The sequence below is a fragment of the Chelonoidis abingdonii genome, chromosome 3, assembly GCF_003597395.2.
Source record: "Chelonoidis abingdonii isolate Lonesome George chromosome 3, CheloAbing_2.0, whole genome shotgun sequence".
Taxonomy (NCBI): domain Eukaryota; kingdom Metazoa; phylum Chordata; order Testudines; family Testudinidae; genus Chelonoidis; species Chelonoidis abingdonii.
In genome coordinates, this window is record NC_133771.1 from 84,875,485 (window position 1) to 84,896,072 (window position 20,588).

The following is a 20,588-nucleotide window of genomic DNA, read 5'->3' on the forward strand; positions in this document are numbered from 1 at the left end:
ACCTTCCTGGCATCCAGGGCCAGCATCCATCCCCTTCACGCCCCCACGCCACCACTTTGCCCCTCTCTGAGACCAACGGGACAGCCCCACAAATCCCCTCACCGCCCCCGCCGCCACCCTTTGCCCCCCTCCTGGACACCGTGAGACCGCAATCACACCTCCCTCTCACCCCCCCCCGCAGCAACATTGGCCCCCATCGCATACCAACACTTCCTTGCCCAAGCGGTCGTCCTTGTGTTCTCCCAGCGCACTCGCCCGGCCGGCTGTGCATCCCGCGCCGGACCCATCGGGAAGCGCGGATCGGGACTGTCGGCTTGTCTCGATGTGTGTTGGGTGTTCGCGGTGGTTTTCTGGGGCTGTGGGATGCGTGCGTTTCTTGTCTCGCCTTTCTCCGCAGCTTGTCTTTTTGTGAGTGTGTGCTTGCAGTGCGGGCTGTGCTTGCCGCAGCCCTTTCGCTTTCTGGGTGGGGGTAAGATTCTGCGTGACACGTTCATTTCTGAAGCTTTGCATTGTGCGTGGGAGGATTTCCCACCCACCACCCCCCCCCCCCAAAGTTAAGTTTCCCATTGCCGTTTTGGTTGCTCCTTTGCTGAGAGTGTGGACTGTCAGCATTGCGATAAGGTGCCTTTCGCATTTTGTCATGTTTCATCTTTTTTCGTTCTTTCTTTGAATGGAAAGATAGGTGTTAGCTGATTTCTTTCTTTGATTGGCATGTACTTGTACACAGATCCTTTTACATTTTGGACTTGTGAGACGTTCCACTAATCGTATTAAATTGGTTACCATGTTAGAAACTGACTCCTAGACAAAAATGCTGCTGTGGAAAACTTTACTGGTCAATTCGTTTTATATTAGAAATTGAACAAGATTCTTCAATTTTGTCCATTTTGATTTTGTTATTAAAACAAAGAGAGCGGAGCATTTTATTTTATTTGAACTGACTTGATTGACTTTTGAAACTGGAGGAAATAATTTCAATTCAAATGGAATGTTTCTTTCTTAGTTTTTTGAAAATCATTTCATTGATAAGTTTGAAAAAGGCTTTTGATTTCACTGCATTTTTTTCTTTGACAATTTATCAGTCAAAATTTTTACGGCTTACTGAATCTTGGTTAGCCCGGGGTGGGCCAACTTTTTGGCTCAGGCCTCTGGGTGGGAAATTGTGATGCAGGCCATGTGCGGGCTGGGCGGGGGTTGAGGTGTGGGGGGTGCGGTGTGGAGGAGGGGGTTTCAGGGCAGGGTGTGGGGAGGGTTGTGGCGGGGCTCGGGCGGGGTTGGGGTTGCAGTGCAGGGGGATTGGCGAGTGTTGCGGTTCCGGCAGCTTGGCTCCGCGGTCCAGGGGCAGTGAACAGCGAGGAGCTAGGCAAGTTCCCTGCATTTTGCCCTGGTTCCGCATGTAAGGTGTCGGTGTTCAAGGAGTGGCTCCTGGGGTGGGATCCTGGGGCAACAGTTTACAACACTGCTTTGCTGTGATTCCACCCGAAGCTTCCTCCTTGGCCTTCGGTTACCATTCCCAGCATAGGGTGCGGGGGACTGGAGCTGCAGTGGGGCGGTGCCGAGCCTCTGCCTGTTCTTCCAGGGGCTGCGAGATTGGTGCCAGCTTCGGAGGCATGGGGCAGGGCTGGCAGGGACCTGCTTTAGCTCCGTTGCGCCACGGGGCTGGCGTCCCGGCCAGATGACGTGACCTGCTGGATCCAGGCCGTGGCTCTTATGCCTCCCCTAGTTAGCAGGTGCGTTCTCGGTTATTAGGGAATCGGTGTAGATGTGAAAGGCATTTTTATCAACATGTCCTCTCGCTCTCGCTCGCTCGCTGCTTCATATAAATGTAAGAAGGCCGAATAAGATGGGAGCTTGAGTGCATGTGAAGATGATGCTTAATTTTTCTCTACTTGTTATCTAAAACATTTCCATTTAGAAACTGTATTCTTTAAAGAACAGTACAATTTAAGATGTGTTTTGCGTATTTCATCTTTCAGTTGTGGTTTATTTACACCATGGGCTTTAGGTCGCCAGGGGGTCCCAGCCAGATGCTTCTCTGTGGCGTACGAGGTTAAGCCAACCTAGGAGTTGATTTTCTCGTCATGGTCTCCATTCACTAGTGTTGAATCCTGGCACTGTAGCAGGATTTTACCAGATGTGTGGCGATCAGCGTTGTATTGAAGGACTACTGTGATTGTTTCTTTGTATCTTTGTTTTCAACTTTGTGAATTTACGATCCCCGTGTTTACTTTTCATGTATGTTGAGCCTTTTTTCTTTTCGGTGTGCTTCGGACTTGATCCTAAGCCTATACTGTTTAGGACCCTCTTAAGCCGTTTGAACTAACAGTTTTGTAGGATGCAGAGATTGTTATGGTACCAAGGTAGCATTTCCATTTATCTGGAAAATTCATATTAGGGTAAAACCCTATTCTTTCCTCTGGTCTGAGTTTCTTTGCTCTGCAGATGTGTGGAGTTGAAGTTAACATGGTAATTGTTTCTGGGTCGGAGGATGGCTATGTCCACGAAGGACTTTTTAGTGAGGATAAGAGTGTCATATGCAGCGGCTTGTAGAAGCTGTTCTGGGTATTTCGGTAAGAGCCCTAGAGTGCTAACAGGTGAGCTTGTACCACTCTAATGTGGACACTTTCTTTGTATTGTCTTTTGACCTAGGATATGACATTGCAATGAATGTGTTTTGGCATGTGTTTCTGTCATTTAATTATTCATAATGAGTTGGTTGTGGCTTACATTTAAGTGTGCTGTTCTGTACTTGCACAATCCAGTTACTGACTGTCAGTTGGGCGTTCCTTCAGGGGGGGGATAGATCAGTGGTTGGCTGGGCACTACCGGGTTAGTTGAGTTCATCTTAAGGGGGCCATTGGGAAGGTGGGAGTAATCTGGCGGTTGTTCTGCTGAGCAGCGGTTGATAGATGACTCTGAGGTCCTCCAACCCTATATTCTATGAATTATAGACTTGAGCATAGTGTCATAGTGATCTGTATGAACCTGCATTTAATCAGGTGTTTCGATATTTATATATGTCCTTCGGCCTTAAAATTAATTGAAACTTATGACTTATTCAATTACTATCCTACAGTCTAGCAACATAGTCTGTACATACTTTAAGATGTAGAGATTGAGATGTTTTACGTTTGATCTATATTTACATGGTTTGGCGTTAATGTCAGCGATATGAGACCCACTGAAATACCACTTCACTTGTCTGTGAGATGCTTAGCTTGATATATTTCTAAACTTTTGTTTCTCTCAAGGATTCGTGCCCGGAATTTCTGTGAACTGTGCCTTTGGTCTAAGGCTGCCTCTTTGAGATGCAGGTTGCCCAGGTGATTGAGTGGGCTACCCCATACGTTATTCAATTAGTTGCTTATCATGTTTGGTGCCAGCGAAGTGCCATCAATATGGCCAGTGTTGATGGACTTGATATTCGCGTAAGTTTAGTTTTCAAGGAAAAGGGCTATTTGCTTCTTTATATAATGATACCGTCACTTTGTTGTCATTAAGTGGATAAAGTGCCTGTCTAGGTGTGTGCCTTATGGATTAACAAATGGTTACTGCATTTCTGGATTGACTGTTGGAGTATGTTTATTTCCATGTCTGATAGAGTAAAAACCTTAACTGCAGCTGAGTGGGTGAGGCCTGAAACTGAGGTAGTCCAAGCTTAGAGATATAAGTGTGTGAACTGCCTGGCATTTCTGCTTTGTAGTTGAAGATAAAATTTTGTTTCGAATTGTGTGTTATTAAGCATAAGTTGCTCATTATCGGGAGTTTTGCTATCTATTGGGTGAGTACTTGTGAATTACTATTTGGCTTTAGACCTTTGGCAAACTGCCCTCATGGAGCATCAAGATTGGCTTGGCCAACACAAGGCGCCCTTTACGTAACAGGGATGGCTGTTATCCTGGGAAATGACGTAGACTTAAAGATCGTTTTCTTGATTATTTCTGTAACTTGCCAGTGTGTGTTGTCTTTGTGTTGCATTTTGTTTGTTCTAATGAGTGTTCCTTCGTATATTGGTCTAGGTAAAGGTGCGCGTGAGTTAAATAAATGATCCCGTTTCTGAAGTCAGTCACTTACAGTGCTTTAAGATAACCAGGACTTCGAAGAGTTTGGTGTTGTGTATCTAGTTTTTACCGTTGTATTTGTCGGTTGTCACATACCTTCCCTGTACAGATTCCATTGAACCTCGGCTATTGAGACGTCGTGCTTTTTATCCCTTTTATTATACTTTTCCTGTATTTTTTTTCAACTTTTTCTTGTCCACACCTTATATAATGTTGTTTCGGTGTGCTTTTGATTCTGGTTATATTTCTGATGTTAATTCTGGATTTTTGATTTGTGCCTTCCTTTTCTTCCGCTGTTCAGATCAGAGTTTCGAAACAACCGAGTTATGACGCACTTTTCAAACATTATTTTTTTTAGAATCATAATTTAAAAGAGGATTTTTTTGTATAAGCTGATTTTGGTTTGTTATTGACATTGGAAAATGTTTTACCTTTTGTATGATAAATATAGATAGATTAATTTATATAACTACATGGAGGGTGATGAACTGTTAGTTGTAAAATAAATTCGTACAAATGCATGGTTGCAGCTACAAAATGTAGATTTCTCTGTCGTATATTGGATGGGGAACAGGAAATGAAAAGACCGTCAATTGTGCGGAGATATTTAGAGTTATGTAGCAATGGTTCGTCCGCGCCCTGCGCCTCGCCTCGGCTCGCCGTCGCCTCCCGGGCTTTTCGCGCCCCTCCCGTCTTCGGCCGGGCCCCGCCGCGGCCGGTCCCCCGGTCCTCGTGCGCGCGCGTCTGCCGCCCCTACGCCGCCGCCACTCCCGCCTTCCGCTGCCGCCCCCTCCCTCCCCAGTCCTCATTTGCTCTGTTATTCGTCTCTGCTCGTGCGTTCAGTTTTTCTCCATGTGTACTAGAAGATTTCAGCTGTAGTTTATTTTAGATACTCTTAGCTAATGTTTTGTGTGCGCTAAAGGAAGTAAAATTGTTTATTTTGTTGTACCAGGAGGTGTTTTCTTTTAAAAATTGCAATTTGTTCTTTTTTGCTTTATCTTGCTGTATGTCTTTTTTTTCTCCCTTAACCCGACTATTTTGCATGTTAATGGTGTCTCATTGACACCTGCTGGTAAACATGGAATTCTACTGAAGTCAGCAGAAAGACTCCCAGTTGACTTCAGTAAAGTGTAGACAGTGCTCAAAGGATCTGATCCAGCAAGGATGCTGAATTGCTTTCTAGACCTGCTGGCGTTCTTTCGTGGGGTGGCATTTTCTGCACCAAATAGATTAAAAAATCGGCAAAAATTCTGCAAATTTTATTTGTCAAAATAATACTACATACATTCACACCAGTTTTCGATTCATTGTGTAATTTATTTCAAAAACACCATAGTAGGTCATGTCTGTATACTAGACAGGACACAAAACAGTTCCCAGGAGTAAAGAGTTTAAAAAAAAAAAAACCCTTTTTTGACAACCCAGTTCCTGGTTTCTCTGTGCCCCCCCTCCGCTCTCCCCTGAGACCAACAGGGGAGGACCAGACTCCACACCTCCCCCCTCACCGCCCCCCCCACAAGCCCAACCACTTTTAGCCCCCCTCTCCCCTGGGACCAACCAGGAGACCAGACTACGCCACAAAGTCCCCCCCTCACCGCCCCCACAAGCTCCAACCACTTTGCCCCCTCCTCTGAGACCACCAGGGAGACAGGACACGGCCAAACCTCCCCCCCCCCTCTCAATCCCCCCCCCCGCTCCACACGCGCCCAACCTACCTTTTGCCAGCCCCTCTCAGCCAATACACACCCAATAAACCCCCTATCCCCTGCCCCTCCCCTGCCCCAAGCCGGCTCAGATACCTGCATCCTCTTCCCTCCACAGCCAAGACACTCGCCCCCCAGAGCCCAGCTGTGGTCCCCCCCAGCCCAGACACCCACCCCCATTCCCCCTCAGAAGCCAGGGATCCAGAGGGAGAAACTGATGCTTGGTCCCAGGCTTGCATGGAGTTTCCTGCGCGCTGCCGTCTCCTTCCCTCAGGGCATGCTGGGAACTGCAGCTGCCAGAAATCCTCTAGTTCCCTCCGCCTCCCTCCGGCAGTGTCTTCTATGTGCAAGCTGAGCTCTGCCAGGTCCAGCGGGCCCTGATGACTGCCAGCAGCACTTCAGCCCATTTCTGTGGGGGCAAGGAAATTCTGCGTGCACAACGTTAATTTCTGCAAGATTCTGCATTGTGCAGTGGCACAGAATTCCCCCAGTAGTATCCTCAATTGCCGTTGAAGTCTGCTCACTTCTGATGAGAGTGTGGCTGCTCAGCACTTGCCAGATCAGGTGCCTTTTCCAGCCATTTTGTCAACTGTTCATCCATTTTTTTCAGCTTCTCTTTGAAACTGGAAAAGAAATAGAGTGCTGCCTGTATTTCTTTCTTTGAATTGAGATGTAACTGTACACAGCATCCTTACATTTTGACTTGCTGAGACAGTTCCACTCAACATCAGTATTAAATTGGTTCAACCATGTTAAGAAACTGACTCCTATGAAACAACAAATGCCACATACTGTGAAAAATTATAACTGGTCAAATTCAGTTTTATAACTTAAAAATTTTGAACAAAGCAACTTCATTCAAATTTCTTAGTCCATTTTTGAATTTCTGATATATTAAAAAAAAAAAGAGAGAAAAGGAGCATTTTATTTCATTTTGAACTGACATTGAATTGACTTTTTAAAAACTGGAAAAGAAAATAAATTTCAATTCAAAATGAAAATGTTTCATTTCTAGTTTTATTGAAAAATCAAATTTCATTGAAATAAGTTTTCACAAAGCATTTTGATTTCAACTGCATTTTTTTTCTGACAAATTTCAGTCAAAATTGTAACCGGCTCTACTGAAAATATTGAGTATAGCACAGGGGTGGGCAAACTTTTTGACTCAAGGGCCACATCTGGGTGGGGAAATTGTATGCAGGGCCATGAATGCAGGGCTGGGGCAGGGGGTTGAGGTGTGGGAGGGGGTGCGGTGTGCAGGAAGGGGTTCAGGGCAAGGAGTGTGGGAGGGGTGTGGCAGGGGGCTCAGGGCAGGGGGTTGGGGTGCAGGTGCAGGAGGGATTTGGGGTGCAGGCTCCAGCCCAGCGTGGCTCCAGCAGGCTCCAGGGTGGCAGTGGCACACAGGAGGGCTAAGGCAAGTTCCCTGCCTGCCCTGGTCCCACACTGCTCCCAGAAGTGGTCAGCGTGTCCGGCAGTGGCTCCTGGAGGTGGGGTGGGGCAAACAGTTCCACCACACACTGCCCTTGCCTGTGATTACCACCCCCGAAGCTCCCATTGGCCATGGTACCCCATTCCCAGCCAATGGGAGATGCGGGGACTGGAGCCTGCAGGTGAGGGCGGTGCACGAAGCCCTCTGCCTGTCCTCCTTCCCCCAGGGGCTGCAGAGATGTGGTGCCAGCCAATTCCAGGACAGGCATGGGGCCAGGGCAGGCAGGGAGCCTGCTTTAGCTCCGCTGCGCCACGGGGCTGGCAATCCCACAGGCCAGACTGAAAACGCTGACCTGCTGGATCCAGCCCGTGGCCCATAGTTTGCCCTCCCCTAGTATAGCAGGTGCAGTTTTGGTATATAAGGGAAATCACAGTGCTAGATGTGAAAGGCATATTTTATCAACATGTCTTTGTAAACTGAAGACTGCTGCTGCTTCATACTAAATAGTAAAGAAAGGACCAGAATAAATGGGAGCTGAGTGCATGAAGATGATGCACTTTACATTATTCTCATACTTGTATATCTAAAAAAAATTCCATTTAGAACTGTACCTCTTTAAGAACAGATACAATTTAGATGTGTTTTGAAGTATTCAATTCTATTAATGATGGTTCTATTTAAACCATAGGGCTTTAGGATCAGACACAGGAGGGTCCACCAGAAACCCAGCTGCTCATTGTGGAGTAGTAGGTTTAAAGCCAACCTATGGATTGATTTCTCGTCATGGTCTCATTCCACTAGTGAACTCCATGGATGTAGCAGGAATTTTAACCAGATGTGTGGACGATGCAGCGATTGTATTGGGTACTACTAGTGCATATGTCTTTGTATACAGTTGATCTCAAAACCTTTTGAATTTAAGAATCCCCTGTATTACTTTTCCTGTATGTCATGAGCCTTTTTTCATCTTTCAGGTGTGCTTGCAGGACATGATCCTAAAGACTCTACTACTGTTCAGGACCCCTTTAAGCCGTTTGAACTAACCAGTTTTATAGATGCCAGTAAGCTCTGTATAGGAATACCAAAGGTAGCATTTCCAACTTTATCACTGGAAAAAAATTCATATTGGAGTAAAAACCTATATATTCTCCTCCCTGAGTCTGCAGTTATTTGCATCTGCAGAGACAGCTTGTGGGAGTGAAAGTTAACATGGTTAATTAGGTTAATATGGGTCGGAGGCATAGGCTATTCAACAAACAGCAAAAAGGCACTTTTAGTGAGGAATAAGAGTGTCTATGCAGCGAGCTACTGTGGAATAGCTGTTCTGGGCTATTTCCATGTAAGCAGACCCTAAGAGTCTACACAGAGTGAGGCTTGTCACCAACCCTCATACTGTGAGACACTTCTTTAGTATTGTCTTTTGACTTAGGTATGACACTTGCCACTGATGTGCTTTGGCCATTGTTTCTGCTCATTTAACATTATTCATAATGAGCTTGGTATCGTGGCTTAAAATTTAAGATGTGCTGTCTGTGAACTGCACAATCCCAGTTAATAGACTGACAAGTGGGCAGCTTCCTATCCAGGGGGGAGGGATAGATCAGTGGTTTGAGCATTGGCCTGCTAAACCCAGGGTTGTGAGTTCAATCCTTAAGGGGGCCATTGGGGGAAGTGGAGTAAAAATCTGGGGATTGGTCCTGCTTTGAGCAGCGGGTTGGACTAGATGACCTCCTGAGGTCCCTTCCAACCCTAATATTCTATGAAATTATAGAATTGAAGCAAGAAGTGCATAGTGACATATTATGACCTGCATTATGCAGGTGTTCAGACTATATGATCATAATGATCCCTTCTGGCCTTAAAAATCTATGAAACTTATGAACTTAATACAATTTACTATCCTAACAGTCAGCAAAAACATAAGTCTGTAACAAATACTTTAAAAAAGAATGTAGAGATGAGGACTAGTTTAACAGTATTTGCATCTAATAGTATATTACATAGTTTGGCTTGTTTACTGTCAACCGATAATTAAGAACCACTGAAAATAAACCCACTTAAAATTATCTGTGAAGATGCTTACGCATAGAATTAATTTCCTAACTTTTGTTCTCCTCTAAGGAATATCATGCACCAGGATTATCTAGTGAAACTGTGGCACTTTGGTCTAAAGCTGCTGACCTCTTTGAGAATGCAGGTGCCAAGGTGATTGAAGTGAGCCTACCCCACACACGTTATTCAATTATATGCTATCATGTGCTGTGCACAGCAGAAGTAGCATCAAATATGGCCAGGTTTGATGGACTAGAATATGGTAAGTTTAAGTTTTCAAAGGAAAAAGGGCTATATTGCTTCATATTATATGTAACACTCACTTTGTTGATCATTAAGTGGCATAAAGATGCCTGTCATAGGTGTGTGCACTATGGAGACTTAACATACATGGTTACCTGCATTTCATGGTTGAATGTTAGGAGATATGTTTTTTCCATAGTATGATAGAGTAAAAACCTTACTGCAGCTGAAAGCTGGAGTGAAGGACTAGAAACTGAGGTAGTCAAAGCATTAGCAAGATATCCCAAGTGATTGTGAAACCTGCACTGGCTATCTGCTTGTAGTGAAAAGATAAAAATCATTTGTTTTCAGAAACTGTGTGAATTATTAAAAGCATAAAGTGCTCAATATATACGGGAATGTTTTGCTATCTTATTGGGTGAGATACTGTGCATTAAAATATTTAGAATTTAGAAACACTTGAGAAAAAAATGCCCCATCACTGGAGACATCCAAAGATAGGCCTGGCCAAAAAAAAAAAGGCAGCCTAATTAACGTAAACAAGGGAATAGGCCTGAATTATCTGGGAAATGAACCAGATAGACTTAAAAGATCTTTTTCATTGATGTATTTTGTAACTTGACCAAGGTGAGTTGTTGTCTTAGTGCTTTGCCATTTTAGTTTGTCTAATGAGTGCATCACTTGATTATGGTATGGTAAGGTGCCGGTGAGTAAAAATAAAAATGCATCCGATTTCTGAAGTCAGTCACCTTCAGTGCATTAAGATAAGCCAAGACTATCAGAAGATTTGGTATTGTATCTAAGTTTTTACCAGATTGTAATTTGAATTAGGTGTAATAACTTCCTTAAACATTCCCATTGAACCTGGCTATTGCAGAACACGTGGTGCTTTTCTTCCCTTTTAATTATACTTTTCCTGTGATTTTTTTTCACACTTCTTTCTTTTTGTCACAAACCCACCATTATAATGTTGTTTACAGGATGTGACCTTTCTGGATTCTGTTTTATATTTAACTGATGCTCACATTCTGGATTTTGAAATATTGTAGCCATCCCCAAAAACACAATACATAAAAAGACTTCGAATTAGACCCAGTCCTGTCTGTGTATCAGTTCATGAGTCACAGAATTAAGTGATTGGCCAAACTCTTAGGCAAGTGACACAAGCCAGTGCAGCTTAATTGAAATCAGTGGAATTTCACTACTTTATCCCAGTGCTGATTGTCTGAGGTTTGGGTTTTCTTTAATTTATGGGAAGATTGGGGCCTGATCCAAAGTCTGTTGCATTCATTCCATTGAATCTCATTGAATACAGTGGGTTTAGGATCAGACCTCTTGCAAATAAGTTGCCGTTTTTCATTTCTGCAAGCAAGTTTTTAGTCTGAGAGAAATGTTCTCAGCTGTGTTTTTTGAGGAGTGTACTGTGCAGCACAAAGTATGTATGCATTGTTCAGATCAGTTTTTAGTCTCTACTCAAAATAAACTGAAGAGTGAGCTATCAGTGTTACTGAAATACTTCTACACATTCATGTCGTGAAGGATGAGAAGAGTTCTCTCCACCTTCCATGTCAGATTGAAGATCAGAGGCAGGAGTGTTTGTATTGTAGCACTCTCCATTTGTACTTCTCAGTACAGATAAATAGAAATATTTCACTTCTAGAGACTCCAAATGTATAGTCACAGTATGATTCCAGAATTCATTTCATATTTAACATAAGCTTTTAGTTTTTGTGTGTAAAAATTGCATGTTAATGTCTTCTGCACTGGACATAATCTGTCATTGTGAAGGTCAATATATTATATTGTTTAATGGTTTTCATGAGTCTTCAGGATTTGTTTCCAAATCACTGGTGATTTATTTTTAGGACACCGTTCCAGTATGGACAAGTCCACAGAAGTCATGTACGCTGCAACTCGACGAGAAGGGTTTAATGATGTTGTAAGAGGAAGAATTCTGTCAGGAAACTACTTTTTGTTAAAACAGTAAGTTCAGCATATTTTAAAGCTCAACTGTACAGTATTAATGACTTATTTGTTAAGCAGCTGATGAGGAAATTACTTATGTTGAGCAAATTCTTTGTTGCTACGGCAATATCTATTTATATTGGTTTAAGTGCATGATATGTAGCAAACCATTATTAATAGCTAAAAATAATGCTTTCCTTTACTCTTAACTGGAAGCCTTTTGAATTTAGGAAGGTAGAACAACAAGTTGTGTGATTTGCATCTTAAGTGCCCTATTGCAAAAACTTAGTCTGCAGTGTTTGTCAGTGAAATCAGAATAGAGCCCAACTATTCTGTTGTTAAATGTTCTGTGGCCATCAGCATCAAGTCGATTTCATCTTGCTAAAGTTCTCCAGGTATAGAAACATTTGTTATGTTCTACTGATGCCTCTCATGGAAAGCCAGAAGATGTGGCACTTAATTTAAATATCTCTCTCACCTTCCCCACCTCTTTGCTTGAGTCTAAGAGAAAATAAAATTGTACTGGAGGGATCAAGTAAACTCATTTGTTTTTGTGAGGAACCTTATGTTTATCCAGCTCAGCTGGATGAGCTAGTATGAGAACTCAGAATGAACATACTTTTAATTCCCACTCAGTGTCAATCTATCTTCATTTATGACTATTATTGGAGAAGGTATTACCCATCTAAATTAGTAAAATTGCCACTTTCTCTGCCTCCACCCTGTTAAGATTTCAAACAATGAGGATATCCACATTGACACCCTGTGTCAGTTAGTTTTGTGGTACAGTTATTTTAAGAAAACTGAGTGTGACAGACTAACAATCTCCTGCCATATCCTGGCTGAGCCGTATGCAATTAAAATAAACTTTGAATTAAATTTAACATCTTTTGGAGTTCATTGTATTAGAAATGTTTAAGTACTGTTGTGAGATTGCATGGAACTGCTTAAGCAGGAAGACAAGATTAATGCAATCTCGGGAAGGTATTAGTAACTTCAAGTCTTTTTGGAACTATATGTGTGAAGTGGATTTTCGAGGAAATACCTTGGAGGCTCAGGGGAATGCAAATTCTCCCCTCTGAGCATTTTGGAGGTAGCATCCAGGAATGGGACCTATTGTATGCTAATTACCTGCATCTGGAAACTTCAAATCAAAGACCCATGAACTGAACCTGTTATAACTATGTTTGTTCTGAGCTGAAGATGTCATGAACTGGGAATCCTCAAAGCTATCATGAACTGGAACTCCCTAAGGTCCTTTGAAGGACTTACCCTGTCAGAATCCTTGTTAGGGTGAGGGTTCCTGGTAAGCTTAACAACAAGCGTATACATTTTGTATTGTTTTCTCTGTAGTGCTTTTTACCTTAAGAATACAATAGGCTTGCACAGAAAGAACTATGTGGTACCTTATATCTGTAGCAATCCCTCTGTTATCAATCTCTGAAGAGAAAGCAAATAAATCTGTTTAGGCAGACTCTCTTTGCTGGGAAATAGACGGTGAAAGCAGGGAACTGTGCAGCCTGGAAATAGGGAGAGAGACATGGGTCTCCACCCAGAAAGGTGACCGTTGGGGAGCTGGAAGCTGAGAGAGGGTCGCTTTGCTAAACCACTGAGAGGACATACAAGTGCAAATGCCCTAAACTGTGCCACCGAGCACACACAAGAATATTCCTGCTGCTTTATGCTCTTAGAGCTAATAAAAGCTGTGTCTTCAAGACAGGGATCTCAGCATATGAACAGCCAGCTCCTGTGAACTGTCAATATTATTGCTAAGCATCCTCAATTTAGTGTTTTCTGATGACATCTGTCTGGGGCATCTATCATAAACATATGGTGAATGTTTGACAACCTGTCTGTGTGGATCAATTTTGGTGAAGAAAAACAGGAATGATTTCTACAAGAGTTAAGCAGGGGGCAGTCTCAGCACTTTGCTACAATCCACAGGAAATGAATCGTCAAGAACAGAATTTAGGGTTAAAATAACATTCTCATAATAGTGTGCAGGAGAGTCATATAGTCTCCGCTGTATTCAAATTACAACAGTGGCTCTCAAACTTTTGTCCTGGTGATCCTTTTCATGTAGCATATCTCTGAGAGCAACCCTCACTTATAAATTAAAAACACTTTTATATATTTAGCACTATTATAAATGCTGGAGGCACAGCGGAGTTTGGGGTAGAGGTTGACAGCTCGCAACCCCCTGAGGGGTCCCAACCCCCAGTTTGAGAACTCCTGAATTACAAACTATTTTCTTTGAGATGTGACATCTATAAAATAACTAGATTGATACTTGAAGCTATGCATGCCTGCATATATCATGAGTGAAGTCTAAAATTTAACTAATTGGTCTCTTCTCCTATAAGTTCTTTAAAAGTAGTTTGACGTTTAAAAAAAAAAAAAAGTAAACCAGGAAAACTGGTTAGAGACTCTTTAGTCTTACGTGAGTCTTGAACATTTTTATTAGTTCTGCAGCTAACCTTTTCCTGAGGGTACGTCTACTCTACAGGATTATTCCGATTTTATATAAACTGGTTTTGTAAAACAGATTGTATAAAGTCGAGTGCACGCGGCCACACAAAGCACAATAATTCGGTGGTGTGCTTCCAGGTACCGAGGCTAGCGTCGATTTCTGGAGTGTTGCACTGTGGGTAGCTATCCCATAGCTATCCCATAGTTCCCGCAGTCTCCTCCACCCATTGGAATTCTGGGTTGAGATCCCAATGCATGATGGTGCAAAAACAGTGTTGTGGGTGATTCTGGGTAAATGTCATCACTCATTCCTTGCCCGGAAAGCAACAGCAGACAACATTTGTGCCTTTCCTGCGATTGCCCTGCAGCGCATAGCATGGCAACATCAACCGTTCACGCTTTTTTTTGTTTACTGTCACTGGATCTCCATGCCGCTGACAGAGGGATCGCAGCGCTAACAGCAGCAATTCACTTGCTTTGCATGATACAATGCGCTTCAAGCCTTCAGTTGTACGTCGCTGCATTGTACATGCAAATGAGATGACAGTTACTTGCGTTCTTACTGTTGGCTCTATCGATGGGTGCCCTGCGTGAGGTCTGAGCTGGTGCAAAGGCAAAAATGGGACATTACCCCCAGTCAATCCTCCTTTATGGTACTAAAATAGTCAGTCCTCCTCGAATATGGGCAAGTGTACTGGAGAACCGTGTATCAGAGAGCTGCTCCATGTCAGATCCTGCAGAAATGACGAGCTCATGCCATTCACGGGGTGCCACGCAACAACCCATCCGTTGCGTCCCTCCCCCAACTCCTGGGCTACCAGGCAGTGTCCCCCCCATTTGTGTCATGAAGTTATAAAGAATGCAGAAAAGAAAAGTGACTTTAGTGAGATAAATGAGGGGAGCAGCCTCCACTGCTATGACAGCCAGGCATACAAATTTTTCTTTACACAGAAGGAGGGGCTGATGAGCTCAGCCCATTTGCTATGAAGAGGGACGGTTACCAGCCATCTGTACCATCTACTGGAATGACAGAATCATTCCTATTTTACCCAGGCTCCCCAGCCAGCCTCACCTGAGGCAGTCAGAGCACTCACAGGCTGATGACGGACTAGCGGTCCTACTGCACCTCTGCCACCAGGGAGGAGAGGAGCAGAAACTGCTGTCACTGCCGCAGCATCACACTACTAGCACATTCAGTAGACATAGGGTGACACTGAAGAAGTCAAAATGATCTTTCCCTTTCTTCACATTGGGAGGAGGAGTAATGTTGAGCTATACGCCTGAACACGCCGACATGTGTTGAACTACAGCTGGCCCAGCCAGCAAGATGTAAATAGTTTCGAGACTGCCGTGGACTGTGGGATAGCTGGAGTCCTCAGACCTCCTTCCTCTATGAGCACATTTGATATGTTTCCGTTACGCTGTCACACAGCACTGTGCTGTGGACTCTGTATCATAGCTGGAGATTTTTTCCAAATGCTTGCATTTCGTCTTCTGTAAGAGCTCTGATAGAACAGATTTCTCCCCTACAGCGATCAGATTCATACTCCCATACGGTCCATCTGAGCTCTTTTAGATTTGGGACTGATCGCCCACCCGTGCTGAAGAGCTCCACGCTGGGCAACGGAAATGAAATTCAAAAGTTCGTGGGCTTTTCCTGTTACCTGGCATGCATCTGAGTCAGATTGCTGTCCAGAGCGGTCACAGTGTGCACGTGGGATACCACCTGGAGCCAATACCGCGATTTGCAGCCACAAACCTAATCCGATATGGTAATATCATAGGCTACCTCTCGTGGGGAGAGTACAGAACGATTTAAAGAGCTTCTTATACCAAAGGGCATCAGGTGTGGCACGGTTTACAGCGTTATCAGTTAACGCTGCTAAAATCAGTTTAAACGTGTAGTGAGACAGGCCTAAGTGGGTTCATAAAAATAACTCGAAGAGAGCATTTCCATAATAAGAACAGGAGTACTTGTGCCTTAAGACCTAAAAATGTTAGTGGCACACTTCATGGCTACAGCCCTCATCTAATCATAGAATGGAAATAGTAAGGGTTGTGTGTGTGTTGGTGTGTGTGTGTACGCTCACACACACACACACACAAATAGAGAAGATGCCATACCAACTCTAAGAGGCTAATTAATTAAGTTGACCTGTTATCAGCAGGAAAATAACTTTTGTAGTGATAATCAAGATGGTCAATTACAGACAGTTGACAAGAGGTGTAAGGATAGTTATCGTAAGGAAACAGATTCAAGTAGTGTAATGACTCAGCCATTCCCAGTCTCTATTCAAGCCAGAGCTAATGGTATCTAATTTGGAAATCAAGACACTGGCATTTAGTTATTTACCCTTGACTTAACAATACATTTGCTAATTACCCATAAAATGTTTACAGTACCAGTTATTTTTGACTAATAAATTCTTTTGAAACTGAACCTCTAAAAACTTGACATTAAATCATTAAACTCGGAGTAATGCTGCATGTGATGTAGGAATGAAATATAAAATTGTCAGTTTTTCTGCCTCAGGTATGCAGAAAAACAGATGAAGAATTCATAGTCTCCTTCAGTCTAAACTGCTGCTTACATAAAATAAATGACTATGGAAATTTTGGACAAAGATCTGGTGTGCTTCTCTATAATATCAATAAGAAGGACCAGTAGCAAAGTGCACACCTGAAACATACTATTTTGCATGTGAGTAGTCCCTCTGAAGTCAGCAGGACTGTTCATGTACTTAAGTGCCTTGCTAGATAGAGTCCCTAAATGATTGATCAATCACAATTATAAGACAACAGTCATTTTTTTTTCCAGACATCACTTCCATCATGCAATGAAATTCAGTAGCTAAGTAAACAATAAAGTTGCAGAAAAAGACTGGGTCATAAAATACTAAATTGATTTGCGCCTACCCTTGATTTGGTTTGTGTTTTCCTTCATTTATATTCCCTCTCCACTCTCTTCAGTGGTCTTTGCTCCAGGTCTCTCCCTGCATCTGTTTCATGGCTCGTCTTTAAGAACGTGCTTTAGTGCTATTAGTGTATCTGCAGCCATGCTGCTTTGATGACTGATCTTGTTCTCTGTTGAAAACCTAAGTAGTTATGGTGCAGTCCTTCAACCCAAAGGGAAAACTGGGCTTGTTTTTTCCCCCCTGTAGCCACTTAGCAATTTAAATTATTGATGGTATTAAACTTAATTTCTAACACCAATGACTGTTTGTTCCTAGGAATTATGAGACTTATTTTGTCAAGGCCCAAAAAGTGAGACGACTCATTGCCAATGACTTTGTGAATGTTTTCCGTAGTGGTATTGATGTTTTGCTCACTCCCACCACTCTAAGTGATACAATACCATATGTGGAGTTTATCAAAGAAGACAACAGAACACGCAGTGCACAGGATGATATTTTTACACAGGCCGCAAACATGGCAGGTAAGTAGAGAGAGAAGTGCATCTTCTTGGCATATTTCCCAGCTAGTCTTCAATTTATTATCCATTCTGTCCAGCCAGCTGCCCTCTTTCTATAGGACCTCTATAGAACGCAACTGTCTGAACCAAGTTGTTAGCTTTGCTACTCAGAGAAACAAGCTTATATTGACCATGAGATGGTAGAGGTGTGAAGTGAGTTCATTCATTAAATGTACAAGAATTTAAGTATATGATTACTCTGGACGATTTTGCACCAAAAAATTAAAAATTCTGCACACAATTTTAAAATTCTGCATATTTTGTCAAAACAACACACTATAATCATGCCCCAGTTTCAATTATTTTGGTAATTTATTTCAAAATACCTGTCAGCAAGTATATCTGTAACAATACAGGCAAAGATTCAGGAAACTTTTTTGACAAATAGATTCCTTACTAGGCATATTCATACAGAACTTTGAATAATAACTCATTTAAACGACAGTACCGAAACCTATTTCCCACACCCTTCAAAAGCAGTGCAAAGGTTTCGGGGAATCAGAGGTAATGGAGGAGCTGAGGGAGAGGGAAGTAATTGCTGGAAAGAAGCCTAGGAGTGAACCTGGAGGTTGGTTGTGGGTGGGAGAAATATGAAACAGATAGTATTTTGGGGGAGGGACTGTTTGGGAATGGAGGAGTCTCCCCCTAGGAAGAGACTGACTGACCCCCCAGCAGCCTCTCTCTTCAGTCCAACACATCTGTCCATCCCCATGTGGCCCTGCACCTCCCCCCGCTTGCCCTTCTGAATCCCAGTCTGTGATCCCCCAGCAGCCCCGCTCCGTCCACCACCCATATCTCATGCTTCATCACCTGGGCCTGTCATTGTGAGGAACACAGCCTCTGCCCCCTTCCTGTCTGACTGGCTGCTCCAGCTAGGAAGCCGTCTCCCCACTTTCTGGCACCACAAGTACCTGGTGGGTGAAAGGTGCAACTGCAGTGTCTCTGGCAGAATATATTTTCTGTGGGGGTGGAGAATCTGTGGGGAACATGAATTCTGCACGTGTGCAATGGTGCAGAATTCCCCCAGGAGTAATATAATCTTGATTATACTGCTAAAATGCAGAGAGACTAGCCTTAAAAGCTTACATGCATTTGTTTTGGTTATCTTTCTTAAGAGTCACATTTGTAATAATTGTAGCAATCTGTGTAATAGCAAATCCTGCACATATGATGTTTTAATAATTTTGCTTTTTTCCCTCAGGGCTGCCAGCCATAACTGTTCCTACAGCACTTTCAGAGAAAGGTTTGCCAATTGGGCTTCAGTTTATTGGACGTGCATTCCAGGAGCAGCAGCTTCTTACTGTAGCCAAATGGTTTGAAAAACAAGTAGAATTTCCTATGATACAATTACACGGACTGATGGATCATGGTCACACTGTCTGTCAACATCAGAAATCAGCCTTTTTTTCATAACAGAGGACTTGGTGGTTTTAGTAGTGGAAGTAAGGAGGATTTTAGAATATCTCTCAATCACTTTGTACTGTTTCAGATTGAAAAGAAATGTAATTCTTCAATTTATTTGTACAAATGACAGACGGTAGAGTCTAAAACGTATGTATTAAAGCAGAATGCAAGAGAGAAGCAGGGAAGCTTTGTTACTGTGTAATTAAACTGAAGTGAGGACCATGGTATGTTCCCTGCAACTGTGAGAACTGCATGTACATTACAGTTTGAATATATCTTTTTCTTGTTAGGTATAAAGTGTATATCTTGTAATTATAGAACTGCTTCCCTTCCCCTCCCCTCCTCTCCCCTCACCCCTTCCTACAAAGAAATCTGCGGAATCCGTTCCCTGGTGAAACAAACCTGGGCTTCTTCCTTAAGTGTGTACAGTTTCCAGGAGCTCTGATCTCCTGCTGCCTCCCAGGTTACATGGCTCCAATGAAAACAAGCCATGAAGGAGTCCTCAACAACAGGAGGCCTTAGTGAAGATCTGCACTCAACTAGATTGGAAACAGAGGGAAAGATGGGTGTACATGAATGTGTGAATGGAAATGCACAAGAACAATCTCTTCAAGAGAAAGAATGTAGCTAAACCATGTACAGTGTAGGAGAGCCATCTTTGTTCAGATCCTGGAGGCTGCTATAGTACTTAAAAAGCCTTTTCACAAGAAGGGCTAATTGCAGATGTTTCCTTTGAGAAACAACCCTCTAAGTTTCTGAAATTGATGTTCCTGCTGTCCTCTCTGTTTTTTTTATAATCACAGCTCCGGTGCCAAAATCAGAAGCAGTTTCATAAATTAGTACATTATTTTCCTGATTGTAGACAGGTATCATCTGACTGTTGAACATTTCCAACCCAGATGTTAGAATGGAAGATTTAACAAACAGCCACTAACATCTGCAAAATTTACCCTCAGGAATATTGTTTTCCACTTACCAACATGAGTGCTTATTTCTTTGTAACTCAGTCTCATTTTTAGAGGCTTCATTTTCTTCTCACAAGGTAAGATGGTGAAAAGAAATGAGATAATTAAGATGAGGGACTAGAGAATTGGAGTTTTTTAAAAACAGATTTAACAAACACCTATCAGGAATGGTCTAGATCAGGGTAGGCAACCTGTGGCACGTATCAGAGGGGTAGCCGTGTTAGTCTGGATCTGTGAAAGCAGCAGAGAATCCTGTGGCACCTTATAGACTAACAGAGGTTTTGGAGCGTGAGCTTTCGTGGGTGAATACCCACTTCGTCAGACCAGTAGTGGAAATTTGAAGGCGGCACCTGAGCTGATTTTCATGGCACTCACACTGCCTGGTCTGGCCACTTGTCGGGGGGCTCTGCTTTTAATTTAATGAATGAAGCTTCTTAACATTTTAAAACCTATTTACTTTACATACAACAAAGTTTATTATTTATTATAGACTTATAGAAAAGAGACCTTCTAAAAATGTGTTACTGGCACGCAAAACTTCATTAGAGTGAATGATGAAGACTCGGCACAGCACTTCTGGAAAGTTGCTGACCTGGTCTAGATTTACTGTCCTGCAGGAGTGAGGGTGTGGGGAGGGCTGGATTGATACTTCCAGGGCCTTCCAGCCCATATTTCTGATGTAATGCGACCTCTCTTGTTTGGGATACAGTTTGTCGATTTAGAGCTAGTGTGACGATGTGTTCTGGCGGAACCCAACTGAAGTGCCAATCAGACCAATGCTCAAACAGGCATCACAGCCTAGCGGCGTTTTCCATCTCTAAGGCA

The 20,588-nt window shown here is 42.9% G+C and overlaps 1 protein-coding gene across 2 annotated transcripts in view; it reads left to right on the forward strand.

Annotated features, from left to right (window-relative positions):
• The window catches only part of QRSL1 (glutaminyl-tRNA amidotransferase subunit QRSL1), a 27,602-nt gene extending 7,255 nt beyond the window's left edge, over positions 1 to 20,347 (forward strand). The window contains exons 6-12 of one of the 2 annotated variants that reach the window (XM_032783595.2): positions 7,882 to 8,057; positions 8,168 to 8,280; positions 9,315 to 9,507; positions 11,354 to 11,471; positions 17,153 to 17,358; positions 18,596 to 19,963; positions 20,094 to 20,347. In XM_032783595.2, the coding sequence (XP_032639486.1) occupies positions 7,882 to 8,057; positions 8,168 to 8,280; positions 9,315 to 9,507; positions 11,354 to 11,471; positions 17,153 to 17,358; positions 18,596 to 18,807 (1,018 nt within the window). In that variant the 3' untranslated portion in view covers positions 18,808 to 19,963; positions 20,094 to 20,347. Of the gene's footprint in view, positions 1 to 7,881; positions 8,058 to 8,167; positions 8,281 to 9,314; positions 9,508 to 11,353; positions 11,472 to 17,152; positions 17,359 to 18,595; positions 19,964 to 20,093 lie in introns of those variants that run through there. The other variant, XM_032783597.2, reaches the window with a different exon arrangement.
• Positions 20,348 to 20,588: the final 241 nt, after the last annotated feature.